Source organism: Belonocnema kinseyi, chromosome 3 (assembly GCF_010883055.1).
Source record: "Belonocnema kinseyi isolate 2016_QV_RU_SX_M_011 chromosome 3, B_treatae_v1, whole genome shotgun sequence".
In the NCBI taxonomy this organism is placed as follows: Eukaryota; Metazoa; Arthropoda; class Insecta; order Hymenoptera; family Cynipidae; genus Belonocnema; species Belonocnema kinseyi.
The window spans coordinates 17,188,167-17,211,598 of NC_046659.1; the positions used below are offsets into that span (position 1 = coordinate 17,188,167).

Below are 23,432 nucleotides of genomic sequence, written 5' to 3' on the forward strand. Positions count from 1 at the left end.
GCGAATTAAACTTTTTTTTTTGATCTTGTCAATTTTCGAAATTGAATTATTACAGTGTGGTTGCTGCATCAGGAAATGACAGTGCATTTATTTTTTGATCTGAAATTTTATAAACTTTTAGAAGAAAAATCTATCCATGTACTTGAAATATCATAGGATATAATTCAATTTAAAATAAGTTTGATTTTAACTGTTTTTAAATGGTAAGTTCAGTAGTTAACTTTCTCAATCATGAAATCATTTAGTGTAGAATCATACGAGGTGCGGACAAAAAATTCGTGGACGGAGCTTACCAAATATATAATTTTAATTATTCTGAAATGGAGATGTGGTCATCCTCGAAGTACTCTCCCCTTGACAGAATACACTTAGTCCAACGTTTCTTTCATGCTGGAAAACAGTGCTGTATTCTCTCAGTTGTGAGTTATTTTAAGGGTTTTGTCGTTTTACGGTATTAAAATCTGCAAAATGTTCGCCCAGCGTAATATTTTGCACTCTGAGGAACTGGTAAAAGTCGCAGGGTACCTTATTAGGCAAATATGGAGGGTTGGCCAAGGTAGTGACATTGTTTTTTGACAAAAAATTCACGCGTAGGAATGTGGTGTGCACGGTTGCGTTGCTCTCATGCAGGATCCACGCGCCCTCCGACCACAATTCGGGTCGGGCTCATCGCACATGTTCACGCAGATATCTTAGGACTTCAACATGGAGTTTTGAATTAGGAGTTTGACTTGCTGAAACATATTCTTGATGAAAAACTCCACGAATATTGAAAAAAAAGAACGCATGATCTCAGGGGGGTGACACGATTTTCGCTTTTGCATTGGAGGCGCGAGTCAGTTTTGTGAAGAGCAGCGAGTCTTGAAACATTGGCGTCCCAGCTGCGACGCTCGGTCGGCCCGTTGTCTGTCATTATTTTGCATGAAATAACTTGTGAAATATCATAAATCTGTCGTCTTTTTGGCGTATTTTATTCATTTACGGATAAATATATAATCAAAATGGGTGAAAATCGATGTATAGCTCCGCACTGTAAATCAGGGTACGACTCAGTCAGCTCAAGTGGAGTAAAAAAAGTTTTATTCTGCGTTCCTAAAAATGAGGTTGAAATTTGGCAACAAGCAATGAAACGTGTCAGAGAGGATTTCATTGTTAATCCTGGACATGTAGTGTATGGAGATAACTTTTTAAATGACATCACTGATTTTATCATTTTAATATATTCTTGTTACTGAACTTTTATATTATTGTGATAGTATGTAAAATTGTAGTTTCAATTATTTTTGAAATTTAAAAAATATTTTAAGACCCTTACTATCTGTTAGAACAATGTAAAAGTAACATTAATGACAGTGTTGAATTATCGCTGAGTTTCAATATTTATGTACAATTACATTAATTTATTAATACATTCAAGTATTAAAGTAAATTAAAATTGTTACATAATTATGTGTTTGCAGTCATAATGGTATGATAAACGTAAATTAAAACAAGGGTTTTCGAAATCTCAATTTCCAAACTCCCCCGAGCATTGTTCGAAGGCTGCTAAAAAGACAAAAACCCCATCGACTAATAAAGGGCAATTTTTTGACATAGGATTCTGAAATGTCTAATAAAAAAGTTTTCTTCGAACAATGATCAGGGCAGTTTGGAAATTGAGATGGCAAACCTCCTAGTTTACATACTACCAAAATAATCTAAAAGTTCGGCAACAACAAGAATATCTCTAAATTCAAAAATCAATGTATACATGAAACTGTGAGAGCCATTTGCTTATTTTAGGTTAAAGGGCATTGGTGTAAACAAATCGTTATATTAACCGCCATAACCGTTCAATCATGAGCTGAGACTTCCTTTTTTCAAATGATCTGATCCTTTAAAAAGTGATCTTCACACACTAAATGTCCAGGTTTAACAATAAAATCCCCTTTTCCAGGCTTAATTGCTTGTTGCCAACGTTAAACCTCATTTTTTTGGAATGGAGAAAAACACTTTTTAGTTCGTTTGAATGGGTTGAGTCGTACCCTGCTCGACAGTTCGGATCTATACATCGATGTCTTTAGTCCATATTTAATTCATATCTACATATTTTAATCCTATTTATAAATAAATATTTGACTAAATATACAGTAAACTTAATAGCTTTCATACTGATAATCTTTTCACTATCTTAGCGATTAATACAGTATACTAAATATTAAAAATTATAATTTCTTGTGTATTTTTATTATATTGTAATAATACATTAGAATCATTAAAGTAAATAAAAATATAAAAACTATTATTTATATTAACATTTTAGAACTTTTAACTTATTTGCATTACACCCTCAAGACGTATTCTTTATATTTTACCATTTTACTCTGCTTGAATATTAAAATCCTTAAAAAGACATGTCCAAATTTTTTTAAGGCGTATTTTGCAAAAAATCGATATGGACAGAAAATCAATGTATAGCCAATAAAGGCAAGATATGAGCAGGACTTAGTCAATATCCGACTAATAAATACAAGATATGGACAGGAGACCAAATATAGCCAATGAAGGCAAAATATGAGCAAGGCATAGTCAATATCCAGACAATGAAGACAGGACATGAGCAGGATGTTGTCAATATCTAACTAATGAAGGCAAGACGCGTGCAGGACTTAGTGAATATCCGGCCAATAAATACAAAATATGGACAGGAAACCAATATATAGCCAATGAAGGCAAGATATGAGCATGACTTAGTCAGTATCCAGACAATGAAAGCAAGACATGAGCAGAATGTTGTGAATATCTAGTCAATGAAGGCACGGCATGTGCAGGACTTTGTCAATATCCGGCCAATGAAGGCAAGATATGAGCAGTATGTTATCAATATCCAGCCAATGAAGGCAAGAAATAAGCAGGATGATGTCAAACTAGCCAATGAAGTTAGGATACACAACCAGACGTTAATAACTTTTGATAACTGAATGCCTCTAGGTTTTAATCGAATTTCTACATAAATTATGGTCTGAGTCAGTTTTTGTGATGGATTACGAATTCTTTCTTGATGACGAGTATACCCCCAGAACCATAAGACCCTGCTTATATGTGCAGAAGTTCCTAGAATTTGAGCACCTGATTAGCATATACAATAATATGTTTCTATAGCAGTAAGTTCTTCATTTGCAGTCATACCGTCGTCCATATAATTGTCACCGTTCGATTTATAGACAATCCAGAGTTGATGCTTAGGCCCTTTAGGAAATCGAGAAAAAACTTTGATTCTTTTGAATCCTGGCTGTGGTACTTGATTGTTTCCTCATAGCATATCAATGTGGAATTCTTCGTCATTATCTCTTTGCAGTTTGTCTTCTACGTAAGAAGGTGGGAGTTTAACTAGATAAACCCCAAAGGTGAGTTTTTTCTAACAATTCAAGAGTCAGGACAGGTAAATCTAATAATTGGCCCGCTTCTAATTAAATCCATCGTTGGGCGTTTCTTGGCTTAGGGTGTTCTCCCTCAACCAGTGCTTGTACGACATTTGGTTCCTTATATTTTTTAAGTAATTCATTGGCCATTTCAGTATCAGCTTCTACCATGGCAATTAAAGAATGGTATTTTTTAATGATAGTTCCTAAATTAGGAACGTGTTGTATCTTCTGTTGTAAGTTGATGCTGATGTGGTGGAAAAACAGCTGACATTTTCCACGTAATACCCACATGAGCTAGGACATTAGCGGCATCCCGGTATTCCCTATCAACAATGACAATACCGTCTTCTTGGAACAATCTGTTCGTTCTGTTAGCGTCTCTTACGAATTCATGTTCTAATATAGCAGCATAATAATTAGGAGATCGTGTTTTGTCGAACAGAGTGTAGTAATTAGAGAATGAGATTGTTCTTTGTAGATTACTGGTCGAAATTTGTTTATTGTATCAATCTGAGAGATCCCTCAGAATACAATATGAAGTTTCGACAACACGTCGGTTGTCCATATCAAAAATAAAAAAATGGGAATTCTTGAGCCTAAAATGTAGAATAGAGAAAGTGATGTTGGTGGTACAGATTTTAGACTATAAGTAATTGTAGTGTAATTCAATGGAGAGACGTACCTAAGAGAGGTTATGTTGTGGTATTCTATTCCTGTTTTAAAGGGATAAAAATTGTACGAGGTCGTAAGTTATAATAATGTTACAAAATATAATAAAAATGTTGACACTTTATTCCGCCTGTGAGGCGGAAAGCAGGATTGTGAATAATAATTAATTAATAAAACTGTTTGCTGTGACCAATGTTATTTCTGTGCCGCCTCACAGGCGGAGTGAGGCAGCAATTATAAGTAATGAAAGATAGTTATATTACAGAGATGGGTAACGTTCTCGATGCAAATGATTTGGTCTCGTTCATTCACGTAATAATCAGTGGCGCAATGTATTGTTATATTTCTTCGCCCAAGCTCTCACTCTAACAGTGATGTCGTGGGAGTGAGTGAACGAAAATATAAAGTAGTTATCGTAGTCATAGATTAATTGAACGCATCCTTTATCAGTATACAAATGTTTATATGTTTGATAGTTATATTAAAAAGAGTTGGTTGAAAGAATGAAATTATTGTAAATGGCACTAGTGCCATCCAAATCTGATCTTAAGTTAACAGTGTTGTTGTTCTTGACTATATGGTACATTTCCATAAAAATTCTTTTATAATATGATGATTCTTTTGAGAGTAGTGAAACATTGTCATGATCAAAAGTGTGATTTTCTTCTAACGTACGTTTAGTTAGTCAAGTTTGGTTAATTCTTTTATTTGTCGTTTCACATGATTTTTTTTGTTCTTTTACTGTGACTACTAAATATCTCTTTGATTGCCCGATATCATGTTTTCCACAATCAATGCAAGTGAATTTATAGACAGTGTTGGTACATTGTCCCATAAGAATGTTATCTATTCGTCTTGTAAAGCAATGGTTAAAGAACACAAAAAAATCATGTGAGCTGACAAATAAAAGAATTAACCAAATTGCACTAACTAAACATACGTTAGAAGAAAATCAAACTTTTCATTATGACAATGTTTCCCTACTCTCAAAGGAATCATCGTATTATAAGAGAATTTTTATGGAAAGTATCATATAGTCAAGAACAACAGCTCTGTTAATTTAAGATCAGATTTGGATGGCATTAGTGGCATTTAGAATAGTCTTATTCTTTCTACTAACTCTTACTAATATAACTATCAAAAATTTAAATATGATAAAGGATACTTTCAATTAATCTATGACTACGATAACTACTTTATATCTTCGCTCACTCACTCCCACGACATCATTGTTAGAGTGAGAGCGTGAGCGAAGAAATATAACAATACATAGAGCCACTGTTTACTACGTGAACGAACGAGATGAAATAATTTGTGTCGAGAACAACTACCCATCTCTGTAATATAACTATCTTTCATTACTTATAATTGCTGCCGCACTCCCCCTGTGAGGCGGTACAGAAATAACATTAATCACAACAAACAGTTTTATTAATGAATTATTATTCACAATCCTATGTAACAATTGTTTACGCTTTAATAACTGAATAGGTAAACTTTATATTGTCTTAAATGAATGTTTAGGGACTCATAGAATACAAATAATTTGCTGATTAGTCCATATGTTTGTTATAAACAAATTTTATGAACAAATTAGCAAATAGTCTTATTATTGGTAAAAAAAAATTTTCTGTTTACTAAAAGTGCTTCATATTAATGTAGGAATGATATATAGTTACAAGAATAATTTAAGAATTTATAATAACCATTGTTATAAACAATTCTTCTGGCAAAATATTAAAATTTTAGATTTTTAAAAATTATAATTTCCTTCAATCGCCAGAACGACTTCAGGTATTTCTCAAAATAATAAATATTTAATAGTGTTTGATAAAATATAGCAATTAAAATTTTTATAAACAAATTAGATAAACAAATTCAAACTTTTGGCTCTTTCGCATCGAATTTTTTTTGTTTTAGCACTGGAAATGTTTCAAGCTATTGGATGAATGACTGCTAGTCACAAAAATATTAGAAAAGTTAACAATAACAATTGTTAAAAATAATTCTCGTGATAAAATATTCAAATTTAAGCTTTTATCAAATTTTAATTTTCTTCAATCGCTAGAATGTCTACTGATATTTCTGAAAAATTTATCTTTTATAATATTTAGTAAAATGTAACAAATTAAATCTTTATAAGCAATAGATAAACAAGTTCCAAATTTTGTCAATTTCACGTGGAAAAAATCCGGTTCCTTCAAATGAATAATTTAGAAATAGAATTCTTTTCCGTAGCCATGGTATTCAGAGTTATCTTTTGTTTTAATAACTTTCACTTGTTTCAATATTCCCTTTTAGAAGTATGTGCATTGGACTAAGAGCCTTCTTTTAACAGTTGTATTCCTTTCTGCATTACATTATATTTGTTTGTTTTATTTGTTTCGTTTTCTAATTCTGGGATTTTGTGTTAAAAATAGATGTAAGTAGTAAATAATTTTAGGCAATTGTAAAAAATTGGTTGGGTTCAATATTTGTCGAATAAGTGGTGTTCCATTAAGACAAAATGGTTGCATTAAAAGTTCTCAACAAGACCCTATCCGATTTTTTGAATTTTAATCCCAATGGAGGTGTGGAAGATTTGGCGCCGTATTTAAAAAGAGAATTCAATTTAAGCGATAAACAAGTGGAAAAGGTTAAAAACAAATTGAATCATGGTTTTATACCTCATTTTAAAAGGAAGTGGCAGAGTTCAGCATTTAGTAAAGGTTGTTTCAATAACAAGTTCACAGGTTTGTTAAACACATATTTTATCGTGGAATTTCTACCTGAAAGTAATGACAAATGCAGAAGGCCTAACTCAGGTGCCTTTGCAGAATGTTCTACTTCAACAAAACGAAGGAAATTAATGAATATACGTGAAAAATATATTGACCTCGAAATAATAGAGACCTTTTTACGCTCGCTAAATCTATGTGATAGGAAGAAAGTACCAGAATTCATTAATTCAATTTTACCTTACGATGAAAATGAAAATATGAATGATTTCCCGATTCCTTACGCATCAGAAGAAGCTTTGGCGTTAATAGAGAAAGCTGATTTGTCTAAAAATCAGTATCACATGATCCATATGCAGGCAAAAAAGAGAAATGCTGACATTTACCCAGCATACGACAATTTGGCAAAAGCTAAAGAAGAATGTTATCCAGATTCGATTAAGGTAACGGAAAAGGGTTTTACAATCGGTTTAAAATCTTGAATGTCATACGATATTTGGGATTTTTAAAAATCGTGATATTTCTTTTCTATTTACGGATATAAGGAAACCTTATAACTTGAAGTTAATTGTGAAATACGGTTCTAATGGTTCTTTAAGCCAAACCACGTACAAGCAAAAGAAACATGATCCAGATATGGTGGATAATAGTATCTTCACGGTTTCAATGGGACCACTGCGACGTGTTGTCGAAACGTCATATTGTATTCTGGAGAATCTCTCAGAATGATACAATAAACAAATTTTGAAAAGTAATTTACAAAAAACATACATCTCATTCTCTAAATAGTAGCATAATTGTTACGGCTTTTAGAAAAGTATGGTCTTTCGATATCGAGAATGTGACCAACCGGTGAAACTATTAACAAGGTTTGACCAAGTGCCGTCCTTTTTTAACGTAAAATGACTGACGCAGAGCCCTAAAGTTACTGCTATTATGAGTATAAAAGTATGAACCATCAATATACGCGCTAACTCGAGGAATTTGTGGTTCCAGATTTTATAATTGATCAGCGAAAGCTATGATATGCCTGGCAATTTAATCCTTCCTCGTAAGTGCAATTTACATATACATCAAAAGGGTTTTCCTTTGAACGTATATGTAACCACCTTCACAGAGCAGTCTATCACAAAAAGTTAACAATTCTCGGAACTGTTCTTTGGTCAAAGGACAAAAAGATTCAAATTTAATGTTAGGCAGGCTATTTTGGTCATGGTAGTCTATTCTTAATTATAGCTACATTACGAAGTCCTTGCAAAAAATCTTGTGGCAGTGGGCTCCGAATTACGTATGGCTTGTTAATAAAACTGGAGCCCTGTAAAAGTGGCTGCAGAATTAAACCTCCATCATCCAAATGCTGCGGACATGATCTTACGTTTTCCGGGATGTAGAGATTGCATAAAATAAAAACATTTTCTTTGTATTTGACTGATAATCTTTGTATATTATCAGCGGCATTGCAGATAAGGCAACTGCTTCTCCTAGTCTGCGGTGAGATATTCAGTCTTAAACAAGCGGGATCTTATGTCATGGCAGCGATTTTGTTCCGAATCGATTGATTGCAATTAGTGTCTATTTTTGTCAGGTGTGTAACATCCAATGGCTGTCTTTGAAATCCATCTCGTCTGCAGATAGCGATTTCCCTTTTTCCAGCATTCTCATCTGCGTCGATTCGAGTTATAAGAAGAGGAGCAAGTCCATCACAAATGTAAAAACCTAAGACATTTCTAAATTCCATTACGATAAAATGTTTACAATCATAGAATGCGATTATTGAATTAGGAATTGTTTCAGTATACAAAATCTAGTAATTCTATGAAAAAATAATTAGTGACTATACGGGGTAGCGGATCTAACGTATACTCACCAATGAAGTGACATGGTTAAAAGAGAAGAAACAAATGAATAGCAAAAACAAGTGTAGCAGACTGCCCCGTAGTCACGCGTATATATGTACTCAGAAAGAAATTTTCAACGAGAAAATACAAATGAATAGCAAAAACAAGTATTGATGGTGTTTAGATTCCTAGAATACTGAACGGAATCTAAAGTATGTCAAAGATTTTCACTTTCCAATTTCTCACGCTGAAGTTTCTCGAATGGTCAAAGCAAATTTTACGACGTTTTCCTTAAATCCAGGATGCAGAGCTCAAGGCACGTTTTTCTGACAAGGGTAAACTTGCCCTCATAATTTTCTTAACATTCGAAAGCGCTTGGCTCAAGCCTGGACTTAACGGGAAATAGTCATCTGGCGGACACCCTCGCTTAGACAAAATGCGACGTTGCCAGAATTATGATAATTATACGTTTTCCAGCAAATCTCCTTTCTTGGCAATGTCGGGAAACGCCCAAATGCACGGCTCAAGACTTGCTCCCTGGTGACTCGGGGTCAGTCGCGTCAGAGGTGCAAGACGGTACTCATATAGCAACTCGGATTTGCCATTTTGAATCTTTCTATAATTATATCGCGATTATTAAATTCACATATTCCTGGTCACATACCTGTATAATGTTCAAATGTTTTTAAAATAAACTAATCTTTAATAATGAAGAATAATTTTTTGATAACTATCCCAATGCACTTCAACACATGCACGCATTAGTTTTTTTGTGCCTTCAAACCAGATGGTTTATATTATTATATTCATCAGAGCAGTAATTACAGGGCTCTGCGACAGTAATTTTGTGCTCACAAGGGACGGCACTTTGTCAAACCTGTATGAATAGTTGCACCAGATAATTACGTTCTCGAGATTCAAGGGTCATACGTTTCTGATAACCGTAATAATTATGCTGATTTATTACAATATGAATTTGTAAAAGACGCTGATGGAATGAACAGATGGTTTTGAAGAAGATAATGCTGCTCATGTTTTCCTTCAATGGCTGAATATTGACCTGAGTAATGGTCATATATTGCGTTCATTAGCTATATATCGATTTTTGTCCATATCTTGAATGTGATAGGTGGTGATGATAGATGATAGGTGGAAAGTAACTGAGTTCTGCACATGTCTTGCTTCCATTGGTTAAATATTGATAACATCCTGCTTATATCTTGCCTTAATTGGCTGGATATTGAATAAGTCTTTCTCATGTCTTGTCTTCATTGGCTGGTTATTGAACACATCCTGTTCATGTCTTGCCTTCATTGGCCGGATATTGACTAAGTCCTGCGCATCTCTTGCCATCATTGGCTAGATATTGACAATATCCTTATGTCTTGCCTTCATTGTGTGAAAATTAACTAAGTCCTGCTAATGTCTTAACTCAATCGTTTGGATATTGACTAAGTTATGCTCATATCTTGCCTTCATTGGCAAGATTAAGATTAATTTGATCGATTTACTTGCAAATTCAACTGTTTGGTTGTAAATTTTGACATAGAATTCATTTTAATTAAAATTATCACATAAATTGAAAAAAGTATTCAAACTTAAATTCAATTTTTAATCAAATTAGTAATGTAACATTGTTGTTTATTTTAACATCAAATTAAGTAGAATATTTTTATTTATTTGTTAGAACGGACTCCTGGATTTAGGATAAGTGCGGCAATAGCAATCATATAAATCGCCCGCTTCTAGCAACACTAGAACGCTAATTAACTGCAGCACTCGCAGTTTGTGGGCAGGAATGATGCTAAAATAAAGTCTGCGCCAAGTGCAATAATGCTAATCATATAATTCGTATCCTTCTCGCAACGTCAGAACGCGAAGCGCCCAATCTTTTGAATAACTTGTAACACTTACAGTTTGAGGGTAGCAATAGTGCTTAAATAAGGTGAGTATCAAGTGATATTGTGTCAACAATAAATATCGTCCACTTTCAACAATGTTCAAGATTTGGACATGAATAACACAATCACTTCTTTGTAGGAAGAAGTTGTGCTAAATTCGACCCATTAAATCAATAGCCAAATGGTAAAAACAAGCAGGTTCTATCTAGAACATCTAAGATAATAGTTTATGAATGAAAAACTTCGCTTTGTGATAACGAGCTATTGTATAATGTTTTTAAAACTAAAAGTAATTGTCAGGAGATTAAGATACAAAAATGCAAGTACTTGATTTCAAAAAGTCAACAATATTGCCACTTGGGAATGGTATAGATAATGAAGGCAAGATTGGAAGTTGTTAAGTCAAGAAAAGCAATATTTGGAATGATTTATATTTATATATATTCGGTTCGGTTTTGATTCCTCTAGAATCAAACCAAAGGGCCTATGACAAAGCCACCGATCGCGTCCTCGGGTTGCGGATAGAGGGTCCCTGTACCAAGGGTTTCTGCTGAATATTGTTACAAAAATAAATGGACAGTCGCGAAAAATTGTCAAGGGGTGGTCCCGAAGGAATTAACCCCCAAAGCAGAGCTGTGAAAACCGTACCGAAAGCTGAATGGCACCTGGGTGCATAGTTGTAGTAAGTGCGGTTCAAAACAACAGAACGCGCAGGGCTCCCGGCAATGGGTCGGCCAATAATGCCGACCAATCTAGATCTGGGGTAGCCAATGAAAATGGATTCAATGCGATCGATCGGCGGGATCTCGCGACCTTTGGGTGGAAGGAGCGACTGAATCACGACTTGCTAGAGTGCTACGATGCGAGTGTGACCCCTGAACGGGGTTACATGGCACGGCTGCATGCTCTGTGGTGCGAGAAACACCCGGAGCTATCGCACTTTTCGCAGCTACGTTTGCGAAACCATGCTGAACTACTCCGAAAAAGGGGCTATGTAAGCGGAACACCTACTCTACCACAGCTAGAACAAGGCGGCAACATAGAGAGGCGACACTAAGACCAACCGCGAGCAGGATGACGAGCTTCGTGGACATTTTTCCGGAGAATCCGACCTCTGAGCCATCAATTATTGTGTGTATAATGCAGCGAGAGCTTTGGCCGATGCGTAACGTAGAACAAAACCAACGGTTGATCATAAGACCAAAAGACGAATGCATTAAATTGCCATAAAGATAGGCTGGACAAGACAGTACGCGTCCCGCATTCAGTGTGTGATTGACTACATCACATCTGGCAGGAATTTTACCGCCAAGGTTCGAAAGTTCGCGCGCGAGACCTTATAAGGGAGTTGCAACGATTGTACCCGGAATATTCTGTTCAACTAATCGTCCTTATCATCGGCGCTCTTATAGGTGCCAAGCTTATACTTGCTAATGGCCTAAAAAGCATCCCTGCGTGTCAACAATATGCCAAAACACTTACGGGAAAAATGCAGAAGGCGGTAGTCCTTGGGTCGCTCCGTGTTCTTAGGGTGCACGAGGCTTTTGTTGGATCGTCGTATTGATTCCTTTACAGACTGTCACCACCTATCTCACGGTCGTGAGACGTGGTTGTGGCTGAAATTTTACCGCGATTTCCCTGGGAGCGGGTGCAATTTTCGGATTAGCACCCGCTCCCGGCGAAATCCTGCGGTTGTCCTCATGACAAATGTTTAATTATATATATATATATATATACAAATCACGACTTGCTCCGACTTATACTTGATTAATATAACATTAATGTCAATGTTACTTATAATATATTTATTAATAATAGAATTTGTGACGATTGCACTAATTTTTTGTCCAGCTGTATGCAATTCAAAATAACGCAGAAAAAAAGTAAAAAATCTTTGCATTTGATCGCCCTTCTAACCCCGAGAAATTATGGAATATATGCTGAGCAGTTAAGGGGATGTTATAATAAAATTATATATATCACATAAATATACACCTTTTAACATGCCATACTCATGTCTATTTATATTGATACCTTCCCGGCCATTTAGGACTGAGAGGTAATTTTCCGCTGGCGATGGGTGACTGAATGTCTCGCCTCTTAGCGTCCTTGAATTCGTAACACCTCCTGGTGATGAGGTTCGTTGAGATCTATCACCTCCTGGTGATTAGGTTCGTTGACCTCTATAACCTCTTAGTCATGAGGTTCATGAGGTCTCGGCTACTCCAGTCGATTGTTCGGAATGAAGACTACAGGCTCCTACCGATAGTCATTGATGGCTTCGACCGGCACCCGCCGTTGGCGAGTCCCAAGTGTAGGAATGAACAAAAATTCCTACGTTTGAAATGTTAGATCTCAAAAGAACGTATTGAAATTCGCGTAGGGAGAGAATTCCGCAGCGAAAGTTTAAATATGACTTATTTATTATATCTTTCTCCCTGGGCTGGAATCAGAGAAAGAGTGAAGTTCAAGCTTACTCGAGCTAGTTGAGAGGCGGACTGAGTTATGGTGAAAAAAGGGATGGGGATGAGGGGGCCTCAACCATCGCCTCCTTTCGTGAGATCCAATGTACGGGAGTGGGTGGCTGGCGCGGCTTTGCCGCGCTAGTCGCCCTCTCGCAATTAATGATCTCCCTGAAGAATGATCGGACTGGAAGAAGTTGTTGTGCGTTACCCGTTAGGGCATTGGTACACAATTTGAGAGAAATTTGACATGACTTGAATTAAGAGTGACGTTTATTATATGTGGGAAAAAAGCCTACAAACGGCAAAAAACCACAAGATCTGATAATTTATTTTATGAGAGAAAAGTAAAGAAGCAGAGTTGGAAAGGGTGGAGGGGTCAAAGAATGAAATTCGTTGTTCGACTTATCTCATAAGGAAATCTTTTGGCATCCCGTGCTTGCGAAGATGAATAAAGTCATATTTCCCGAGAGAGGAGATATGTTTAAAAGGTGATAATGATGCTGATTCATAGAATTTAGTGGCGGTTTCTTTGATATACTCTGAAACAAGGTTATTGAAATCCTCTTTAAAAGACAGTTTTTGGTATATCTAGGGGGTTTAGTGATGTGTCTGAGGAATTTATTTAGTATAATCTGGATGTGATTGATGTTATTTTTTGACACGAGATAACTCCAAAAGCTTTCCCTTTAGTTTCATGGATATGCTGCTTCCAAAAAGATTGATTCTGACTTTGCTACATTAATTTTTGTTCTCCAAAGCTTAGACCATGCCGCAATGATATCAAGAGCTTTGTTAAACAGTTTTAAGATTTTCGGAACTGACCAAGAGGAAGTGAATAGTGCGGTGGCGTCTGCATGTTATCCTGTTGTAACTTCGGGAACCTCAGGGATGTCGTACACGTAAATAATAAAGAATACCGGACCTAAGATGCTGCCTTAGAGCACACCAGCTCGGATAGGTTTCTCTTTTGAAAGTGTCTGGCCTATTTTGACTGAGAATCTTCTGTTAGAAAGATAAGAGTTTATAAAGAGAAAGAGTCCTCTTGGGAAATTGTAATTTATTAATTTTCTGAACAGTCCCAAATGCCTGAAATCATCAAAAGCTTTTTCTACATGGAGGAAAACAGTTCCGCTATGTTTTCTTCGATCGAAATTGAGGCTAATGGATTCGGTATGCTTGAGCATCATGTGCTGCGTAGAGTGACCTTTTCTAAAACCGTATTGTTGTGGCTTAAGGATTCTATTTTCTTCGAGGTGATAGTTTACGCGAGTGAGTATTATTTTTTCAAAGATTTTGCTCATTTTATTAAGAAGACAAATGGGCCTGCAGCTGGTAGGATAATATGGATCCTTGCCTTTTTCCTAAAAAAACTAATATGTGAGCAAGTTTCCGTGAGTTAGGAAAGTAGCTTAGTTTAATACACGCATTGCAGATATTGGCGAGGAGGATGAGACAAGAAATCGGACGTTTTTTGAGGACTAAGTTTTAAATTAAATCAGGACCGGGAGCTTTGTTATTTTTATTAATTTTAATTTGTTTTGTTAATTCCTTAGGGGTTATTTTCTTGAAATTATCGGTGCTTGTCATTCTAGGAAAATCGAAGCCAATTTGTTCACATTCTCCATCGGATGGCTCGTTGTGTGGAGCGAAGTTACTTTCATAATTTGCCGCTAGGAGATTTGCTTTATCGGTAGGAGAGAGCGCAAACGTTTGATCTGGATTTTTGAGAGGGGGAATATTAGATCGCGGCTTCGTTAGGGCTTTCGTCATACGATAAATATAGTTATCTTTAATTTGGAGTTTACCGAATTCTTTATTCTAATTTTCGCATCTTTGCTCTTGAACATGAATTGCTATAGTTTTCCGAAGGTGCTTAATGATGTTTTTAAGGATACAACTTTTAGTTTTTTGGTGCGTACGGCAGAGTTTATTGCGAGTGTGGATAAGGTCTTCAATTTCGGGACTAAGAAGTGGATCGTATTTGTTAATGGTAGTTTCTGGAACTGAACTGTGAATGGCAGTTTTTATGCTAGAGATGAGATTGGTTATTACGTCGTCAATGTGGGAAGTGTTTGTTATTGAAGGTTTAAAGTTGTCATGTGTTTCTAGGGTCATGTTGAATGCTTGCCAATTTGCTTTTGCATGTGGCTAATTCATGTATTTCTTAAAGAATACCTTGATAATTCCAAAAAATTATTTTTAAAGACTTATTATTGAAGGTGCCCATTTTCGATAGCAGGTGCAATATATTACTTATAATCTCGGCGGTTCAATTTATGGCTTCGTTAATGTTACCCCCGCCCCTACCATTATGTCTGTGGTTAAGGTTGTAGCTCTTTTTAAGAGGTTTAACAGATTTATGTTGATAACTTGAAAGAGTGTTTTTTTATTTTCTGTGGTTTCGGAAATAGTTTTATTCTGAGGTGCAAGATATTTTGTAGCGATTGGTGCATTAGCTCGAATATTATTAATATAATTTGTTTTGAATGTCTGCATAGATGGAGCTTTGATCGCGCGTGCCTGTGATGTACCGGCGGTGACTGTGCTGTAGAGTTTTAATGTTTGCGGGGGGGGGGGGGGATGCCTAGAGGGGTGTGTTCTCTTGTAGAATTTGCTTTTAGTGTTATATCTTTAGTTGGTTTATTGGGAGCATTTCCCTTGTGCAAATTGTATTTTGGATTTTTTAATAGTGTGTTTTTTGGATGCTTGTTTAAAATCAGAGCAACCTCTGTAATTAGCGGGGTGGTCCCCAGCACAGTTAGTGCAAGTGGCCGGTGTTCCACGTGTTTTTTTTGTACGTAGTACTTTGATGCGCACCCCCGCACTGCACGCATCTGGGAGTGGCATGGGACATGTCAGAGACATGGTGGAATCTTTGACACTTGAAGCACTGTAAGGTTTCCTTGGGTTCAACATATGGCTCGACTTTAATTTCAATATATGCGATGGATTGCAGTTTAAGTAGCTTTTTCGTTTGTGGCGTGTTTGGAACTGTTACCAGAAGCATTGGAAAGGCTTTCTTAGATTGTCTGTTTCTCATACGAGCAACCGACGTAATTATCAATCCTTCTTCATTGAGTTTGGAGAGAACTGACTCTTCCGGGTATGCGACGATGCTTCTGTACAAGTAGTAATGAAAGCTCTGCAGCTCTAAATTTCAAATGATGTTGCGATAATCTTCGATATAAGATACGCGAACGAAATAGATGTCTGAGCCAAGACTATACACTATGGGTTTTTGGTTCGTAGATTCTTTTAATAATTTATGAAGGATTGTATAAAGGTGATTTCCCTCATCTACAATAACGTTGATTGGAGGTATTTTTCCCTGTCCTATAGTTGGATTTGAATTTTTAGGGGCAGCTTTTAAATTTTTATCCCCGGAAAATTGCAAGTTAGATACTGATCTACTCACGACTAACGTTGTTGACGTCCTACTGCTTCCTCTGATTGAGGTGGCCTGAGATTGACCACTGTGGACGATATCCGAAGTGTTAAATGATTGCTTAGCGGGCTTTCGCTTTTTTCTCCTCAAAGTGTAGACGGAGAATTCGCTGTTTCTTTTTTCCGTACCCATCCTGGTGATGGCTAGTTTGCTGGGGTTGCTACTTCCTGCTGCGCAGGAAACTGGGTTCGTGCGCTGTGACATGGTTGTCACAGAGCGCAAAGTTTCTTGGACAAGCAATTCGATGTGTCTGCTGGACCAGAATCTATCAATCCATCATCTGAGTTACTGTGAACGAAACGCGTCCTTGTTTGTTACTGCGCGCAGGCCCTCTAACTCCGCTGGCCGATCAGTCTGTCCCACTCCGCGCGTAAGTCGAGAAGAGGGAGACTCTTCGCCGAGCCCCCTACTCTCCATTGATGGGTCAATCAGGACGAGGCTCGACGGGGATTGGTGCGTTGTTCTCACAAGGTACGCGATTGGTTATTTCATTTGGAAGTGCGCGACTGAATTTAAATTCTTCATTACGCGTCGTCTCTCTCGATGTAACCCTATACCACAGTAATTGTAATAACTATATAACAATATTTATATCATCATAATAATATCATACATAATAATAATTACCATAATAATACTTATATTGTTATAAAAATATGTATAATACTATAATAATAATATTGCACTATAATAATAATTACAATATTCGTCTATTATAACAATATAACCTTATACTATGTAATATTATAATATTATCCATATAAAAACATTATACTATAATAATGATTATAACATCATAACATTATACCATTATATTAATATCATAACAATATAACACAACATAAATGATATTACATTATCTAATAATATTAATAGTAATCTCCCTAATCAAATGTGGCATTGAAATCTAAAACGTTAAAATTAAGGTGAATTGGTAGGAGTTAAATGAATTTATTAGATGTGCGGGCGCGCGAACCAATCCGGAATTCGTATGGCTTGATCCTTTCATTTCTATAGTTATCCTAGTCTCCCTAGCACTATCAATATTATTATAATTTAAATAATCAGCATATATATTCGTAATATTGTTTCTCCGCTTTTGATTGGTGCGCGGTGCTAACGGGTGCGCGAACCATTCGGAATGTACATGCAATATAATCTATTAGAATTTATATTACTATTAGTATCCAACCTAACACTGCATAATTATTTAATTAAGAGCAAGTATTAAAATATAGTAATATAATGTATATCTTCCTAAAATGTTCAAAACGTAGAGAAAATCCTTCTTCATCCTAATGTTCATAAGCACGTTTGTTAAAAATGACATAATTTCTAAACTCAGTCACCCAAACGGACCCAGGTAATAAGCCTCGCTGCAGGACTGAAGTTAGAGATACCTGTAGAGAGCCAAAAGGGTTCGTGTAGAGATCTCTTGAAAAGAACATAAAGACACTTTTACAAACCAACAAACCCTTGCAAAGTAGGACTGGTAAGTAAGGAATCGATTTACAGTTCTCAATCGGTGACTTGAGACCAGCCCTATGCATTGCCCCCACTCTTTCTGTCCGTTTATTTTTCCGTTATTTTTCAAATGAATCTGTTATATCATCAGCGAAATGTGACCTTACCGACAGTAGATAACCCTCCAAATCATGAATGCAGAAAATCCACAATATCGATCAAGTTATGAATCTTCAGTAACAGAAAATGCTTAACGTCTTAATCAGACTAGATAGAAAATAATATTTTCAAATTAAAAAAATTATTTCCTGAAAAAAGATCCTACTGATTCTTCACTCCATTGGGAATCTAACCAATCGATTCCGAAATAGACAGAATGATTAAAAATATAAAAGTTAAGGACACTTATGGCGCGATTGTCGACCGTTTTAAACGCATAAAAATGATGAACGCGCAGACTGAAAGTGAAAATCCAGATCCTCCTCATCCCGGTAACGAATCATTCATTCCCAGCGTATGGCATCAAACGTCACATAATTCTCTCGTGCCAGTTCCAAAAAGCAGCACAGGTATGGCGTTAGTAATTACACAGAAAAAGGCACCGACAATGGCGACACCGAGATGGCATGCGCCATGGCAACTATATCGTGTCATTGCTGGACATCTCGGATGGGTGACATGTTGTGCAGTGGAACCTGATAATGAGTGGTTTACTACAGAATCAGCAGATCGAGTAATTAAGGCCGTACTCTTTCGTTGCAGTCGGTACTCAGGTAGTAGAGTAATGTCTCTTTGTTGATCAGATGCGGACTAATTTGAAAATATTATTTTCCATCTAGTCTGATTAAGACGTTAAGCATTTTCTGTTATTGAAGATTCTTAACTTGATCGATATTGTGGATTTTCTTCGTTCATGGCTTAGAAGGTTGCCTACTTTCCGCAAGGTCACATTTCGCTGATGATATAACAGATTGATTTAAAATAATTACTTGTACCATTAACACCTAGCTAAAAATTAGCGTTATTTTCTTTAATTAAGATTCTTATTCTAATCCCTCTAATAGTTTACCTGGAAAAGCACCGGAAAGGAAATCAGAAGTTTTGTGGTTCGATTCCCAATGGAGTGAAGGAGTGGGATCATTTTTTCAGGAAATAATTTTAATCTAAGTTATTTATCAATTATTATTGCGAAATCATGGGATTAAAATATATGTCTCCACAAACTGAATGAATTTTTGAAAAAATAGTTTAATTAAAAAAAATGTCAATTTTCAACCAAATATTTAGATTTTTATCCAAAAAAGATAAGATTTCAACAAAAAATAGAATAGTTGAATTTCCCGTTGAAAATGTAATTTATAAAAAAAATCGGATTTTCAGAAAATATTTAAATTTTCGGTAAAAAATCCCTTTTCATCCGAAGGAAAAAAAGTTTTGAATCAAATAGATCATTTTTTTAATGAAAGAAATGAATTTTTATTCAAAATGATAAATCTTCAATTAAAAAAAAAACGAGTTTATTTTTCAACCAAGTAAATTTATTTGTAACCTACAAGATAAATTTCTAGCTAAAATAATGAATATTCAACTGGAATGCTTGAATTTTCACTAAAAAAGAAGAATTTTTATATAAGGAGATCAACTTTAAAAGAAAAAACACATTTTCTCCCAAAAAAGTCGATTTTCTACCAAAAAGTTGGTTTTTTTTTTAACAATATACGTGAATTGTCAACGAAATAAATGAATTTTTAATTCAATCATATAAATGTACATCCAAATAGTTACATTTTAAACTAAAAAAAGGTCAATTTGCCACCCGAAATTGTTAAATTTTCTACTAGAATAGTTATTTTTATAGTTAAAAAATTCTTGTACAACAAACTAGTTACATTTTTAAAAAGATCCCTCTTTTTTTTAACTTCGCGAGAAGGAACTTTTAAATTGTGACGAATTTTGACTTGGAACAGGAATTTTTTCAACTCATTTCTTCTAAATACCAGTTTTGATTCTTGTAAAAAAATCTGGTTCCATGTCGCAAATTTCCAGTCCCAAGGTACATTTTATTTCTTTATCGAAACTTCCTGTTCTAAAATAAAAACGATAATTGTTTTCACTCGTGTGCCCTGCAACTATAGATACATTAAAAATTACTGTTTTAAATTGACGAAAATGACTAAAATCATAAAAACTTGAACTTTGCTACGATCAGAGGTAAATTCCCGGGTTTTTAATTCAATTCCCTGATTATAAATAAATTATATATAAATATATATTTTTTAGAGAGCGGAAATATCTAGATAAATTTGTAAAAAAGTCTATTTAAAGGCTAATTATTAATGTTTAAATATTTTAATTACTGTTATTATTAGTTAAGTAATATTATCAATCAATGCTTAAAATTTTGCAACAATTACAGTTGTTTATAAAATTAATTAATTACATTAGCAAAATAAACAATAGAAAAATTCGAATACAATTCTAACTGTTTTCAAAATTCTCATCTGTATATTCAATTTTCCTAATATTTAATTACATATTTTCATGAGTTTTTTTATCACTAATAACAGTTGCTCTTATTGCTACTGAAAACTAAGTTTTCCGTTTATATTCATTAAAAGTATAAAGTTTTTAACAAATTTCGGTATTTTTGCTATACATAATAATGCAAAAACAGGCCTACCTGATCAGATCGTTATCTGTTGGATTTATTTAAACTAAGATACCCCTCCGGATACTCAAATAACAATGACCACATACACATACAGGTGCGATGCATAGCGTTGCTGAAGACGAAAAGTATCTTGCATATGAATATGCCTTTATGTTGACAACTTTATTGCATGACCTGCAACTGATATTTGTTAAGTCATTATATCTATTTTAATTGCGGTATTATTTTGTAATTTAATTATCTTCATTAAGTTATGTCGCATCAGAGTTCGATTACACTATACAAGCTAGGACGATTTACATACATTTACATCTAAATATGTATAATTTAATGATATACGAAGTAACTCGTGTATGACGACACTACGAAGGCTGAAATGGTATGATGCATACAAGTGATTTTGCGGCATTTTCCTTTGCGTGACATCAAAGAAAATGTTTTAATTTCGAAAGTGGCTTTTGTGGGTAGCCAAATGACGAGTAAAATTAATTTGGATCAAACCAAAATAGCATACAAAATTGTATACAGCAAGGTTAACAAAAGTCATCCAGGTTACGCTAAGCGATTACTGCCTGAACTATCTTTACGTAATCGGGAAACAACAAATTAATAAAATTGAAGGTTAAAGTATTTTTACGTGGGCTCAAATCAAGGTTTAATCGGCAAAAAAATTAAAAATAGAAGAAAAATAGATTTTTCTTAAACATGGATCTAGGATTTTTTCTTTCAAGTTTTACAATAGTAGTAAGGCATACCAGAAAGTACAACAACAAAAATCAAGAGTGCCAGCACCTTTGGGTTGAGCTTAATCGAGGCTCGCCGTGCTGTGTAAGCTTATATGAGTTGGTTTCTCAGATCTCCCTGAATGGTCTTTACTCTGGCCGAGGTGAGAGTTTGCCACTGCAATGGTAAAACACCGCACAGAAAAATGTTTTTTTTTTTAACAATAATTGTCTGCTACATCTATCCGAATCTATAGGGCGGGCGGGATATATCAATGATTACAAATATATTAAAAGCTTTATTGACTGTAACGGATTAGTATCTGTGTTCGTATCGAATTTCTGTATGACTAACCATGGCCCGTACCTAAATCTAAAGGTTAAAAAAATTAATTATTGTTGTTTCAGATTGAAATATTTGAAGGTCAACAAAAATGACGTCTGATTCTGAAAAGTGTCACTCTAACTGTTTGATTTGTAACAGTAAACTTTCATCTAGAAACACTGTACCAATTTTTAGCGAAAAATCAGGATCCCGACCCGAAAGGCCTCTTGCAGAAATAATTTTTTCTGTATTAGAGATTGATATTAGTAGCATCAGTGCGCACTCTAACGTTATTTGCAGAAAGTGCAAAAAACTATTTGAAGAGGTACTGTTTATAATTATGCAGATTTTCTTTCAAGCATGTTATTGTTTTTAATCCAATTTTGTACGGAAAATATGTTACAGGTTGACGCATTGGAATGTCGCATGTCTGAAATTAAGTGTGATATCTGTAACAGTTATAAGCAAACAATAAAAAAAGTAGCGGAGTCATTTTCAAATGACGAAGAGTATAATGACCATGATTATTTGGACACATCGGAAACGGCAATCCAAGAAATAACAGATGTTAAAACGAATTCAAATTTAAAAAAACGAAGTGACACTAAGGAAACAATTGAGATCGAAAATAAGAATAACCGTAAAGAGGTAACTGCTATATATAGACTGCTAAATGAAAAGGTTTTATTTCAATTTTTTGATTACCGAAGTAAGGCGTAATTACTATTTTTCTAATAAAAAAATTCATCCATCTTAAGAATGGTTACCTGCTGAAACACCAAAATCGGCAACTTTAATCCTCATTGAGAACCAAGCATTAAGTCTTTAAATTACTGTTAACCGAGTGGGTCTTTTTCATTTGGACTTTAACATATTTTTTATTATTATTATAAACGATATGCCAAATTACAGGTTCTCTAGGATTACATTCTTTATATTATTATTATTATTATTATTATTATTATTATTATTATTATTATTATTATTACACCATTAAGCCATTTCCCTTTCGGGGTAGGCGTGACTCACTCGGCAGGGGAAAGGAGTAGTGTGTGGAAGGGATGAAGATTTTTCAGATTGATCCAGAATTCTCGTGCTATTTTAGTAAATAGCACGTTCGTTCGGCAACACTGCTCCGACCCAGGTTGCTGATCAATCTCTCTAGCAATCACCCCAAGCGAAGAACTTCACGAAATCGTTGTGTAAGGTTCCCCACTTGGGTCCATTAATAGCCAAGGTCTTTGTTCCAGGCGTCATTCACTCTACTGACACTCTTTTTATTAACTATTTGCCGCCATACTTTCCTGTCCTGGCATACTTCTCTAGCTTCTTTTATGTCCATGCATTTTTTCATGCAGGCTCTCGTCTTTCTGTGACTTCTTATGTCTCTTTTAAGTAGGGTCTCATTCACACATTCTAACCATGCTTTCCGCGGTCTACCTCTGGGCACGCTGCCATTTGCTTTACCTTGATACACTTGTTTCGTTATTCGTTCATTTGGCATTCTCTCAACATGTCCGAACCATCTTAACCGATTTCTTTCCCATGTGTCTACTAGCGTCTCTTCTGCACCACATTCTTTTAGAATTATCTCGTTACTTACTTTGTCCATTAGGGTTTTCCCGCTTATTATGCGCATGAATCTCATGTCAATTGCGTTAATTTTACTCTTATCTTTTTCTTGATAAGTCCATGTCTTGCTACCGTACAGTACAGTCGGTACAAATATAGAATTATATATTGCCATTTTAGCTTTATTTGATATATTTTTACTTCTGATAAGGGGACCTGCTCTACCAATAACCTTCTTA

General features: G+C 35.1%; 1 protein-coding gene across 6 annotated transcripts in view; it reads left to right on the plus strand.

The window, feature by feature from the left end:
• The first annotated feature begins 10,469 nt into the window (after positions 1–10,469).
• LOC117168799 (zinc finger protein 2 homolog) overlaps positions 10,470–23,432 on the plus strand; it is a 263,897-nt gene continuing 250,934 nt past the window's right edge. For 5 of the 6 annotated variants that reach the window (XM_033354618.1, XM_033354619.1, XM_033354621.1 and 2 more), the window contains exons 1-2: positions 21,705–21,946; positions 22,027–22,269. In XM_033354618.1, coding sequence (XP_033210509.1) covers positions 21,731–21,946; positions 22,027–22,269 — 459 coding nt within the window. In that variant the 5' untranslated portion in view covers positions 21,705–21,730. Of the gene's footprint in view, positions 10,574–21,704; positions 21,947–22,026; positions 22,270–23,432 lie in introns of those variants that run through there. The other variant, XM_033354617.1, reaches the window with a different exon arrangement.